Source organism: Silurus aristotelis, assembly GCF_946808225.1.
Source record: "Silurus aristotelis genome assembly, chromosome: 8".
NCBI lineage: Eukaryota > Metazoa > Chordata > Actinopteri > Siluriformes > Siluridae > Silurus > Silurus aristotelis.
This window is the reverse complement of record NC_139581.1, coordinates 28,253,767-28,266,820: the sequence shown is the minus strand read 5'-3', so window position 1 is coordinate 28,266,820 and position 13,054 is coordinate 28,253,767. Positions and strand designations below refer to the sequence as shown.

The window sequence follows — 13,054 nt, the reverse complement described above, 5'->3', positions numbered from 1 at the left end:
TAAGTTTTTTTTTTTTTCCCACATCACTCTTTCGACATTGGGTCAGCAAGTGAAATGTACACTTCATAGGCTTTCATAGGTCTTTAATATCTATCGATTTGCATCTGTGAAAATTGTTTTATTTGTGACTAAAATCTGAAAGTAGATAGAATTCTCCTCGCTTAACTGTTTCTCGGGCACGTTCTCTCAGCACCACTGCTGCTACGTGAAGACGACGTATCACAAAGCAACAGAAACCGAGGTGTGTCCTGAGAGTCACATAGAATCCAGATTAACATGGCAGAGGTAGAGCTGGAGACCTTTGCACTATAAAGGCTTGTGTGTAAAGGGCCATGCCTTAGAAGTCAGAAGACACCTAATTAAATATATGATTTGCTTTCTGTGTGATCCAAAGAAATAAAAGTATCTTTATGCAAGATCATGTAAATTTATTGCATTCGCCCATAAATGTGATGGTTAAGGACCTTGCAAAAGGGCCCACCCCAGCAGTGGCAGCTTGAAAGTTTTGAAATATCAGCTCATGACCTTCTGGACAAGAGTCTGAGATTTTAACCACTAAGCCACTTTCATTTCTTCAAGCCGGAAGACAAGACCTGTCCACAATGATAAAACCAGACTGAACGTAGTAGAAAAGAATACGATTGTTCTTCCTGTGTAACATGCAAAATCCTCCGTGACTCATCTCTTTTAATGCCAGTGAGTCAAAAGTGGTAACGTAATGAGGTGAACGCTTTGTTTTGACAAACAGATCGCCAATGGTTTGGCATTAAGACAAAAAAATAAAAACGAATGTCTCTATTTTCCATGTTAATTGGGAGCTTTTAAAGCAATGAATTGATTGGATTAGGAAAAGTACAACATTCAGGGCATTTGGCAGGTGTCCTTATCCAGAGCAATGTACAATTATCTTATTACACCTGAGCAGGTGATAGTTAAGAGCTTTTGCTCAAGAGCGGCAGCTTGGTGTTGCTAGGATTTGAACTCATGACCTTCTGATCAACACCTCGACCCGCTGGCTGAGAACCATTAAAGCATCACTGCATTGTTTAACACACTCACACTCTCTCTCACAGACACACTTACAGAGACGAGTAAACAAGCCAGTGGAAAGTGATTTTGAACGCCTGACAGAATCTCTCCTCAAGCTTGTTAATCAAACAGGCCAGAGGAGCTTAAATATTTGTGCTGCTTTCAGGAGTGTAATTAAATAACAATTACTGCTGACTAACAGGCTTTTCCACGTCTCCTCGTGAGCCTCCAAAGGCTTTCAGCTTTCACAACGAATAACTCATTAATGAAAAATACATCAGGCTGATGTGTGTGTCTACACACCTTGCCCATGCTCAGTTTCCAGGGTCCTTTACCACGTCTGCTAACGGGACCAGACGTTGCTATGGATGACCATTAATAGTAACTGTCCTCTATTTCCCTTATGCTGTTCCCTTTCCTTTCTTCCTCTCGACTATTTTAAAATGTCTTGAATGTCTAACGATTTTTACAAATTTGAACATAGTATCATAATTTCTCCAAGCACTACATTTGGTAAAATCCTTTTTTTTTTTTGCTTTTGTTGTTTTCGCCCAGTTTGGTAATTTGGCACTACCCAGGTCCTAGCCAGCTCTTAACTTTTACATGATAGCTAAAACCAGGAATGGGGAAAGCTAGCTGTCCCCATAAAACATAAACCCGGCATTTTACACACATACACAATGTAATATCAAATTATGCATTAGACTTTTATTTATTTATTGTTTTCAATAAATTACAAAGTTAAATTGAATCTAACTGATATATTCATATTCATACAGCATCTGATTGGACCTCCCTGGTAAGGCCAGGGTGCCTTCAAAAGCAAAAGTGGACAGTAATGTGTCATGTGACTCAGCAGGAAGTGAATCCTTTCCAGTAGAAGTTCTTGCAGCCTGCTTTGCGCTCTCGAGGAGGGAAGTTGTTGGGATCTTCAGCCGATCGTTCGAATCCCACCGTGAGATCTTGCTTGGTTCCCAGAGCAGAAATGTCGCCTTCTTGAAATTCGGACTCCGGCAATGTGAGCTGGGATAGAATCTCCTTCAGGTCATTTTTAGTCCACTCCTGAAGGGCAAGACAAGAAAGAGAAGACTGACAGATTGAGGATAATAATGTTTTTGACATTTAAATTTTGACTATTGTTCAAACAGCCTGGGAAGTCGAAGTTGACTGACGCGTCAGGTGTGCTTGTCATCGCAAAGCCCTTTCCCCGGGCTGAAATGATTGACGGCACAATTTCTTCATTCTCATAGGTATTCCCGCTAATCAAATGCTCTGATAACACAATGACTGGCACCTCAATTTACCCCCGGAAAGCCTGAGTTCTCATGAGAATGCTAAGAATTAAGGGGACTATTTAGGATTGGAAATGATTTAGGGGGTTGTATAATTTAGTTCAAAGACATTCCATATCTATCAGAGTCCCTACTTGCATAGATCATAGTGTAAACCATTTAAAACGACTGTAGGATAAGACAGTATCTATGTTATCTGTTAAATTCCCCTCTGGAATGAATAAAGTGATTGGTTTGACCAATCTCTTACCACATGCATTAGTCTTACCCTTTGAATCAGCCTGGTTCACTGTGATGTTTGTCTTCTAATTTGGGTTTCTGCACTTGTGACTCCCTAAATATTTGCATTCCCCCATCAAAAAAAGTCTATTTCCAAGTCTGACCCCTTGTTCCAAGGGAAACTTTAAGCCTGTGTACCTAAACCTGCTGCTGCAGTCAGGAAGACTTGTCTTGTGCTCATCCCAGGGCTCTAAGTAATGATTTACTAATTAAGCTATCCAGTATTACCAGGAAACTACACGTATCCAGGTATCTTAAAGCAGTATTCATAGCTTGGGGTGCCTCTGGGCTTTCTTAACAGGAAACAAAATCTTCTAGGACGAGATACCTGTGTATCGCTGTAATACCTTACACACCACAGGGATTACATGTCTAGTAACATAGGTTAGCACTGGCTAGGCCCCGGCATTCAATCAGTACAAGAATGAGAATTTGAGCCTTACCTGTGCAGCCAAGCCAAGGGCATGAAGTCGGCGGTGTCGCAGCTCCGGGTCCGACTGAGACGAGACGCCGGCACCACACAGCACCACAGACAAACCCAGCAGGGTCAGGCAACACTGCAGCATGCACGTCCTCATCATTGACTCGGCTGGTTGACTTGCGCAGTGCTCTGGTTGTGCAGTAAAGAGTTGTGGAGGTTGAGTTCTGGAAGGCTGGAACTCTGCACCACTCTTTTTAAACTCCAGAATGACTGACAGGTGCCCGGTTGCCGGGGCGAAAACGGAAACGCGGGGGAACGCAATGCCATAAAAAAAATAAAATAAAAACGCCAGCCAATTTGCTTTGTCCGTGCCAATGGCGCACACTGTTGTCAAGATTAGGCGTGTGAAAGAGTATTGACTTTTTACGACGATGACGAGGACAATGAAACAATTTGCCTGAATGGACTCAGGTCCTCTCAGCTAATCGAAAGGCAAATACGACCGAAAAATGTTGCCGCGTCTGCCTTTGTCTCTGCAACACGCACACGGTGGGCTAATTAATGATAAAAGCTTTCCAAACTCTGCCTTAATGGGTTCTCACTGAAAGCTTGTTGGTATTTTTTCTGTATGTTGAATTGGAAAAAAAGGATGTGTAACGCTGACTGACGTTTTCAGTGTGCCTCAATCAAGTTTTTATCAATGGAAATTTTCGATTTATGTGGCTAATTCGTTGTGTAGCCTGGGAGTCAGAACAGGAAATAAACTATGCTATGCTACAGCTAAGCTGATCTACGATTCGGTCTAATGATGTACTAGACGTACAATATTCCTTAGCTTCCTTAGTGCTGAAGGTGTTGCACTTCATAAAGTGTAAAAAAACACATTCTGGGCTTCAGCCGTAAAAAAACAATGTTGGATCAGACAAAACAAACAGTAACTTAACAGCCATTTTGAAATAAAATAATCCTTAAACTAGTCAAAACTATGGCCTTTTTCTATGTAAAAAAAAAACCCTGAAAAACGTTGAACGTTGCATCATGTCAGTAGGATGGATGACACCTGAAATCCAAAGAAATGATCCGTCACTCTATACACTATTTGGACAAATGTATTGGGACACCTGTCTTTTCCAGCCATATCTGCTTCTTCCCCAAACCAAAAAAAATTTGAGGCACATGTACAGGATTGTGCATGTTTTTGGGTTTTTTAAGCATTATATTAATGATTAGGCCGTGGGCTGGAGTGGAAGATCTCCTGCTATAAAGCTCCAAACCCTGTGGGATGACCTGGAAAGCTGACTGAACCCCAGGCTTTCTCACCTCACCTACATCAGGATTGACACCAGTAAATAGATAAAGTAAAAGTGTTATTACAATCTAGACACAGTGATTCAGGTAGATTGATGCAAAGAAAATAGATGGAGAAGGAGTTTGTGGTTTTGCGTATTAGTGTCTGTGTGCTGTTAGAATTATGGAGAGAATGTGTGTTACAGCTACAGTGATAGAGAAATAAATGGAAGAAGCGGAGAAAACATGGGCTTCAGGCCATGAGAAGGCAGATGTCTGTCTGCCTGTCTGTCTATCTGTGTGTCTGTCTGTCTGTCTTCTGACAGCTGGAGTTTTAATTATGAACATTTTGAACCAGGTTCTGGACATTTTCTCAAAGGAAGTCTATGGGAATTTTTAAAATAAACCCAATAGCTTGATAGGAATAGGAATTATAAGAGTCAGACCATTTCAATAGAATGCAATGATAATTTAATCCACTTTGATATTTCATAACAGCTTGATTGCAATTCCAGTTAGGCAGAAAAGTCTGTTTTGTGATTTACCTTAAAGTGTTCTAGAGCATGCGGTCCCCAAACATTTTTGCGCCACGGACCGGTTTAAAGCCAGACAATATTTTCACTGACCGGCCTTTAAGGTGTGGCGGATAAATACAACTAAATAAAATAATACGACAACTGATAATCATAAATCCACTGTGTTGTTTTTTGTTTATTTTGCTAGCTTGGGGGTTTGAATTTGCCGGAGCAGCCCTTTTAAGAATGTAGCGGATGGAGGTAAGACATGTGACCAAAGCATCTCACATGCAAAAGTGAATCATAGACAAATGTGGCGAAGAGAATCCGGGAATTTTCCAAAATAAAACATCGTTTAGAATCAGATAATAAATAAAACGGAAATAAAGTTATGTATTCTTTCTGTGCAGCCCGGTACCAATTGACCCACTGACCAGTGTCGGTCCGCAGCCTGAGGGTAGGGAACCACTGTTCTAGGAGTCATAATAATAATAATAATAATAATAATAATAATAATAATAATAATAATAATAATAATAGGAACAGGGGAGACAGAATCTTAGTTTAATCAATGCTTCATAATAAACTATTATAAAGTATCTAAACTATTTAAGGGCATCCTAATACCTCCTTATATATATATATATATATATATATATATATATATATATATATATATATATATATATATATATATATATTAGGGGTGTCAAAATAAACATGTTAACGCAAATTTATTTTAACGGCACTCATTTCATTAACGGCCGATTAATGCAGCAAGCAGTTCTGTTTGATCAATTTTATCGACAATATAAATAAATCAATTTAAAAAAGGCGAAATTAAAACCTTCAACACAACACGCACTTATTGACGACGTCCTTTCATTACTCGGATATAAATAATTAAAAGAACTCTACCGAAAAATATTTTTTAAACACTAAACATTTGTTTTACTGTTGCGCCAAATCTCTAATCTAGCACCAAAATCCGCCATGATGCGCACATCCGGCAATTAAAACCGTCCGTGTGGAAACAGTGTGAGTGCAAAAGTTCCGTTCAGTGTTTTTCAATTTAAAACACCACAATTACTTTAAGACATTTACAAGTATATTTTGTCTTCATGCTCTGTGTTGAGTCTGGTTTCACTCATAATAAACATACATTTGAAAAAAGCCTCCATATTTGTCCACCGCCATGTTGATTAGAGTATTCAAAACTTGAAAATGATTAAATAAGGTATATTCAAAACAGATAAAAATGTGAGATTGATCACAAGTTAACATTTTTTTAAAACTGCATTTTGAGATCTTAGAGGTTTTGTGGAAAAAAATGTTATTATTGTATTTATTATTATTTCTGCTAGGATTTTTCTTTTTCGATAAAAATCCTTGTTTAATGCTTTATTGATGAAATTGATGACCAAAGACTAATAACCAAGGTTACTTAGATTGAATCAAAACACTACAACTCAAATCTAATGTTCAGGACTACACAACATGCCAACATGCTAGACACACAAAATAAATGTATATATAGAGATATAGATATAAAAAATTTTATTTATTTATTTTTTTCTTCAGACTTCAGACAAGAAAAGTGATAAAGGGAAAAAAAAAAAAACTGAAATAAAATTAACATTTTTAATTCCAAGCATCCACTCATACATACTGCTTTTCACATAAGCGTAAGGTCATAATACCACGTATAAAACGGCTTACTTTGTAAAGAACACTTGGTTTTCTATTTTTTTATATATATATATATATATATATATATATATATATATATATAAAGTCTTTATTAAATATTTCTATAAAAAAAAGTAAACAGATGCATGTAATGAAGTATTTTTAATTTTGATAAACATTAAAGTAGCTCTCTACTGACATCTTGTGGTCACATGTGTATAAAGTAAATAAAAATTTGCTACAATAAAGAAACAATAAAAACTCAAATTTATACACGTAAATTAGACACGTAAAGAGTGTCATTGTATGCATAAAATCAGAACTATTTACAGCACGTGACAGAAAAAAGATTGCATTATGGTAATAAGGAATTGCATGAAGGTACACATTGATTATCCTGAAATTGCAAATGAGAATAAAGCAGTTCACCAATCAATATTATTTTAGAATGAGACATAAATTAAGGGAAAAAAATTGCTGCTTATTCTAAAACACATCACTTAAAACATATTTGTTTTATATTTAAAAGCATTCAGTAAGATTTTTAACATTTACTGCTCACTTTATGTAAATATACTGTATATGCTACATTTACTTTTTATATATTTACTTTAAATGTAGCATATATATTTACTTTTTATTTAAAAAAATGAAACATGAGCTCACATTAGAATTTATTTTATAGTATAAACCCACCCTGAATAATAAAATAAAAATAAAATATGAATAGAAAATGTATATATAATTATATAATATATATAAATTATTTCAAAAATAACTACAAATGCAATAAAATCATCCACATGAAATTTAAGACACTATTTGGACAAAAGTATTGGGTATTTTCTTTGGGGGGACCTAATGTGCAATGGGACGTTCAAAAGTCAATGTTATGGTGTCCACAAACATTTATTTATATAGTGTATGTTGTAATGTTATTCTGACTTCTCAAAGTGTTTAAAAAAAAAAAAAAAAACGGTATAAAAGTATTATAATTACAAAAGCACCACAATCACGAACACATGAGAAATTCCTGAAAGAGAAAACCTTCCCTTGTGGTTTTCTTCTTCACCTTTAATACGCAGCAACCGAAGATTTCAAAACAATTCGGTGGATACTGTTTTCCAGAGCGTCATACAATTATCACATGATCCCATCTCTTCCAGCCAAATCCAAAAAAAACTCCACTGAGCCACCATTTCCCCTTCCACAAACTTGAAAGCACACAAAGTGAAGCAAAGACGTGCAAAATGAACAATTTCAAAGGTAAAAAAAAAACTAATATACAGTGGAACCTCGGAGCTCGCGGCCTCAGCGCTCGCGACCTCGCATGCTCGCCACTTTCATTCCGACCGGCGACTCTCATTCAGATCGGCTCGTGAGCAACCGCGAGCTGCTCAAAACGCTAGTTTGAACATTTCTAATCAAGGTTTATCTCATTAAAATTGTCTAATAATTAAGTGTTATGGAGTGAAATAGTGTTATTTACTCATTTAAATCGATTTCGTATAGTGTTCTTTGGGTTTTTACTGGGTTGGAATGGGCGTATCAAAAGGTCGCGAAAATTCGGAGCTCGCGACCGGTCTTGGTCCCTAACCCTCGCGAGTTTCGAGGTTCCACTGTATATATTTTTTAAACGAACACATTCTTAATATTCTAGATATATAAAATCCCAATCTCCCCCCCCCCCCCAAAAAAAAAAAAAAAAATTGTTGGGGGACTGTAAAATGTGAAAACTCTGTACAAATTCACAAAACAATATTTGATTCACATAAAAAACATATTGAATTTTTAAACTAAGGAAATGTACTATTTTAAGTAAAAAAATCTGGAAGTCTGGAAAAACGAAACCGTTATTAAATCAAGACAGTTGGAGAAACATTTCGCAACCAATCCGGGTCAGTAAGAGAACAGACGTCCCTTTAGAAGTAAAGATGATGTTCCTCACCATAGAAATGCAAAACAGTTCAGTTCTCATTATTTACAGAACAAAAAAAAGCCTCCATCGTGCAAAGAAGAAGTCATGCGTGAACATGATCCAGAAACGCCGCCATCCTCTCTAGAGCAAATCGGAAAACTGTTCTGCGGTCAAATGGAAATTTGGATTTCTTTTCAAAACCATGGACACTACGTCCTCAGGACCCTCAGCCTGCACATACTCCATCAACGCTGAATGCTATATACAGGTTTTAGAGCAACAATTGCTTCCATCTAGAAATCTTTTTTTCAGGAAAGGCCTTGAATATGTGCGCAGGACGAATGTAACTACATACTATTATATGCTATTACAATACTTTATAGTAGAAAAGGACAGAAGACGTGATTTCAGGACCTTATTCTTTTTTTCCCTTCAAAATGGTACATTTTCTTAGTTAAAAAAAGACCCATATGTTTTTCATTTAATCGTGAATGGAATATGGATTTTATGAGATTTGCAATTCACCTCATTCTGTTTGAATCCTTTTACACTTTTACACAGTGACTGTATTGCCAAAAATATTGGGACATCTGACCGTTCCTGCTAGATGTGCTTCTTTTCCAAACTGTGACCACAAACCTAGAGCGCACTCAATTTTATAGTCTTTAGATGGCGCTATAATAAAATTTTGCATTCACTTGAACTTGGAAACCCAAAACCTGTTCCAGCATGGCGATACCCCTGTGCACAAAGTAAACTCTGGAAGATCTGGTTTACATGCTTTGGAGAGGAAGATCTTGCTGCTATAGAGCTCTGATCTCATCCCTACTGAACACCTTTGGGATGAATGTGAACACTGACTTCACCCCAGGCCTCCTCACCTTCATAAGTACCTGACTTTCGTAACACCCTTGTGGCTGATGAACACAAATATCCATAAGCACACTTTAAAATCTAGTGGAACATCTTCCCAGGAGAGTGGAAGGAATTTTAAGAGCAAATTGGAACTGACCCAATACTTTTCTATACTGTTTGTGGAAATTAATGCAAAACATTTGGAAGCAAAAATATATCGTTAAAAAAATGACATACATCACTCAGAGTTCTGGCCTACTGTATCTCTTCACACAACATAATACACTACAAGTGTGTGTCACAAGCTTGGTAAATAGTCCAGGGCTGTTTACATCTTAGTTCTTGAATTTAAATATGAACGTTAATGTTACAGCATTGAAACACATTGAATACATCTGAAATCATGGCACATGTGTTTGGGCAACAGTTTTGGGGAAACTTCAACAATCTTGGCATTGAGGAACGCCAGTGGTCCACCCAGACCTTTAATCTCACGCTCAGTGAAGATCTTTGGGTTGAACTGGATCTTTAATTCCAAACGTTTGAGTTATGATCAATGCCTGAACTCAAGAATGTCCTTTTAATTTGGTGTAATGGGCAAAAGTGTTAATTGATCCAAGTGCTTAATAAAAAAAAAAAAACACCACCTCAGTGCTGTTAGAACTGTATATACTACTGTATATATAAGTTTGTCCAATTTGTATATAAAAAAATTTATAATAATTTGTTTTCCTTTGGGCATTTGTGAACCATCTTTCAAGGAACATCTCAAATGATCTCAGAAACCTGATCTCTCAAAAGTCAAAGATCTACGATGGGGATCTTCTAGTTCCATCTCAACGCAGGCTGAAGGAAACAATCTCCTCAGGAAGAACAGGATGACCAATTACAGATCTGCTCTTTCATGCACACCTGACAGCGGCCGATGATGCTCGGAGAGTCGATTTTCGACTGTGGCGATGGTTTACTGAAAAGGAAAATAAACATATCCACAGATCTGCATTTCAAGCTTCTGGTTGAAAAAATGATGCTTAAGTTACTAAAGTACTTGTCTATTTCAGCAAAAAAAAAAGACCTCAAATAGAGAAATACCTGAACATCTCACTGGGATCCAGAGCGGCCATCCAGTAACTGTAGGCATCGGAGTAGTAGTTACAAGTGCCTCGACCGTGACACTCGATAAAGGGTATCTTCTGGAAGTTCTCCAAACACGAGCCAGGAGAGGACAGGGGCTGCCCCGAGCCCTCGGAACCCACACTCGTTTGCTGTTGAGACGCAAGTGTGTTAAGGGAGGCGTTCAAATGCACCACATTGTAACCAATAGAACATACAATTAGACTTCCATAAAAAAATAAATAAATACAATAACTTTACATAGAACACTGCTGTTGAATGATTCAGATTATTTGCAATTTGATGATGCTACAAACCAGTGGTTTAATGTTTTAGTACACTCATCGGCCACTTTATTAGGTACACCTGTCCAACTGCTCGTTAACGCAAATTTCTAATTAGCCAATCACATGGCAGCAACTCAATGCATTTAGGCATGTAGACATTGTCAAGACGATCTGCTGCAGTTCAAAAAAACTTTCTTGGCACACTTTGGGCCCATTAGTACCAATTGAGCAGCGTGTCAACGCCAAAGCCTATCCGAGTATTGTTGCTGACCATGTCCATCCCTTTATGACCACAGTGTACCCATCTTCTGATGGCTACTTCCAGCAGGATAACACGCCATGTCATAAAGCGCGAATCATCTCAGACTGGTTTCTTGAACATGACAATGAGCTCACTGTACTCAAATTGCAGCCGACAAATCTGCAGCAACTGCGTGACGCTATTATGTCAATATGCCACGAAGGTTTAAGGCAGTTCTGAAGTCAAAAGGCGGTCCAACCAGGGACTAGTAAGGTGTACCTAATAAAGTGGCCGATGAGTGTATATTAGATGTATGAAATAAAGGTGAACCGTCTGTTACCATGACAAAAGAGTAGCCTTCCCACAAAGACTTCCATCCGACTGGGCACGGAGGGACTATACGGCTCTGGCTGTGTAACGCGATCACATTACCTGGAGAATCGCATACTGAGCACCTGAAGAGAGAGAGAGAGAGAGAGAGAGAGAGAGAGAGAGAGAGAGAGAGAGAGAGAGAGAAAGAGAGAGAGAGAGAGAGAGAGACAAAGAGAGACAAAGAAAGACAAAGAAAGACAAAGAGAGAGAGTTAGAATGTATTTATTGGTATCATTAATACAATAGTATTTTTCTTTCAGTCAATCACGGCCAATCTTTCATATCTGTGTAATCATTGGCAGTGTATGAGTGAGGACAAGAAAGAATGAGTGAATGAAATGTGAGTAAGGGTATGCTTAGGGAGGAAGTAAATGAGTGTATTGTTCATTTAAGTGAGTGAGTATCAGTAGCTGATTAAGTGAGTAAGTGTGAGGGAATTAGAAAATAGGTGAATGCATATTTGGGCTATTGAGCAAATGAGTGCTTGAGTGAATGAGTGAATTAGAAAATAAACAAGTGTATTTTTGAGTTAGTGAGCAAATGAGTGAATCATTAAGCGAGTGAGTGTATCAGTAGCTGAGTAAGTGAGAAAGTGAGTAAGAAAAAGAATGAGTGAGTGAATTCTAAAATGACTGACTGAATGCTTGGGTCAGTGGTTGAATAAGGGGTTTGGGTGTGTATGAGTGTTTGCTTGGGTTAGTACGTGAATGAGTAAGTGTATGAGTGAAGTAAGTAAGTGAGCACGTTTGGGTTAGTGAATGAGTAAAGTAAAAAGTGAGTGTATGCTTGCGTAAGTGGGTGTAAGTGAATTAGAAAGTGAGTGAGTGAGTGAGTGAGTGAGTGAGTGAGTGAGTGAGTGAGTGAGTGAGTGAGTGAGTGAGTGAAGATGCTTGGATTAGCACGTGAATGAGTGAGTGACTGAGTGAATCAATTGGAAAGCGAGAGATTGAGTGAGTTAGAAAGTGAGCGAGTACATGATTGGGTTTGTGAGTGAGTGAATCGTTAAGTGAGTGAGTTAAGAATGAGTGAGTGAATGACTGAGTTAGAGAAAGAATGAGTGAGTGAGTAAGTGAGTAAGAGAAAGAATGAGTGAGTGAATGAGTAAATTAAAGAGTGAGTCAGTACATGTTTGTGTTGGTGAACAAGTGAATCGTTAAGCAAGTGAGTGTATCAGTAGCTGAGTAAGTGAGAAAGTGAGTAAGAGAGTGAATGAGTGAGTGAATTAGAAAATGACTGAGTGCATGCTTGGGTCATTGAGTGCATGGGTGAATCAGTGAGTGAGTGAGTGAGAACATGTTTGGGTTAGTGAATAAGTGAATCATTGAGTGAGTGAGTGAGTGAGTAAGTCACTGAGTGAGTGAGTGAGTGAGTGAGTGAGTGAGTGAGTGAGTGAGAAAGAGAAAAAATGAATGAGTAAAATAGAGAGTGAGTAAATACATGTTTGGGTAAGTGAATAAGTGAATCATTAAGTGAGTGAGTGTATCAGTAACTGAAGAATGTGGGTAAGAAAAATAATGAGTGAGTGAATGAGTGAATTAAAAAGTGAGTGAGTGTTTGCCTGGGTTAGTATGTGAATGAGTGAGTGAATTAGAGAGTGAGTGAGTGTTTACTTGGGTTATTATGTGATTGAGTGAGTGAATGAGTGAGTGAGTGAGTGAGTGAGTGAGTGAGTGAGTACATGTTTGGGTCAGTGAGTGAATTAGTGAAGTAAAAAGGGAGTCTATGCTTGGGTTAGTACGTTATTGATTAAGTGAAT

At 37.8% G+C, this 13,054-nt stretch overlaps 2 protein-coding genes across 2 annotated transcripts in view; both read right to left on the bottom strand.

Annotated features, from left to right (window-relative positions):
* Nucleotides 1-1,881: 1,881 nt before the first annotated feature.
* Nucleotides 1,882-3,197, bottom strand: sst1.2 (somatostatin 1, tandem duplicate 2; the record flags this gene model as incomplete). The annotated part of the gene is made up of 2 exons (XM_083549496.1): nucleotides 3,044-3,197; nucleotides 1,882-2,091 (listed from the first exon to the last, which is right to left on the bottom strand). The coding sequence occupies exons 1-2, from the start codon at nucleotides 3,179-3,181 to the stop codon at nucleotides 1,882-1,884; spliced, it is 348 nt and encodes a 115-aa protein (XP_083405622.1). The 5' UTR covers nucleotides 3,182-3,197.
* A 5,175-nt stretch (nucleotides 3,198-8,372) lies between these two features.
* Nucleotides 8,373-13,054, bottom strand: part of col4a3 (collagen, type IV, alpha 3) — a 49,276-nt gene continuing 44,594 nt past the window's right edge. Inside the window, exons 50-52 of the mRNA XM_083548986.1 lie at nucleotides 11,267-11,381; nucleotides 10,378-10,550; nucleotides 8,373-10,252 (exon numbers count right to left, since the gene is read on the bottom strand). Of these exons, the coding sequence (XP_083405112.1) occupies nucleotides 10,150-10,252; nucleotides 10,378-10,550; nucleotides 11,267-11,381 (391 nt within the window). The 3' untranslated portion in view covers nucleotides 8,373-10,149. The remainder of the gene's footprint in view (nucleotides 10,253-10,377; nucleotides 10,551-11,266; nucleotides 11,382-13,054) is intronic.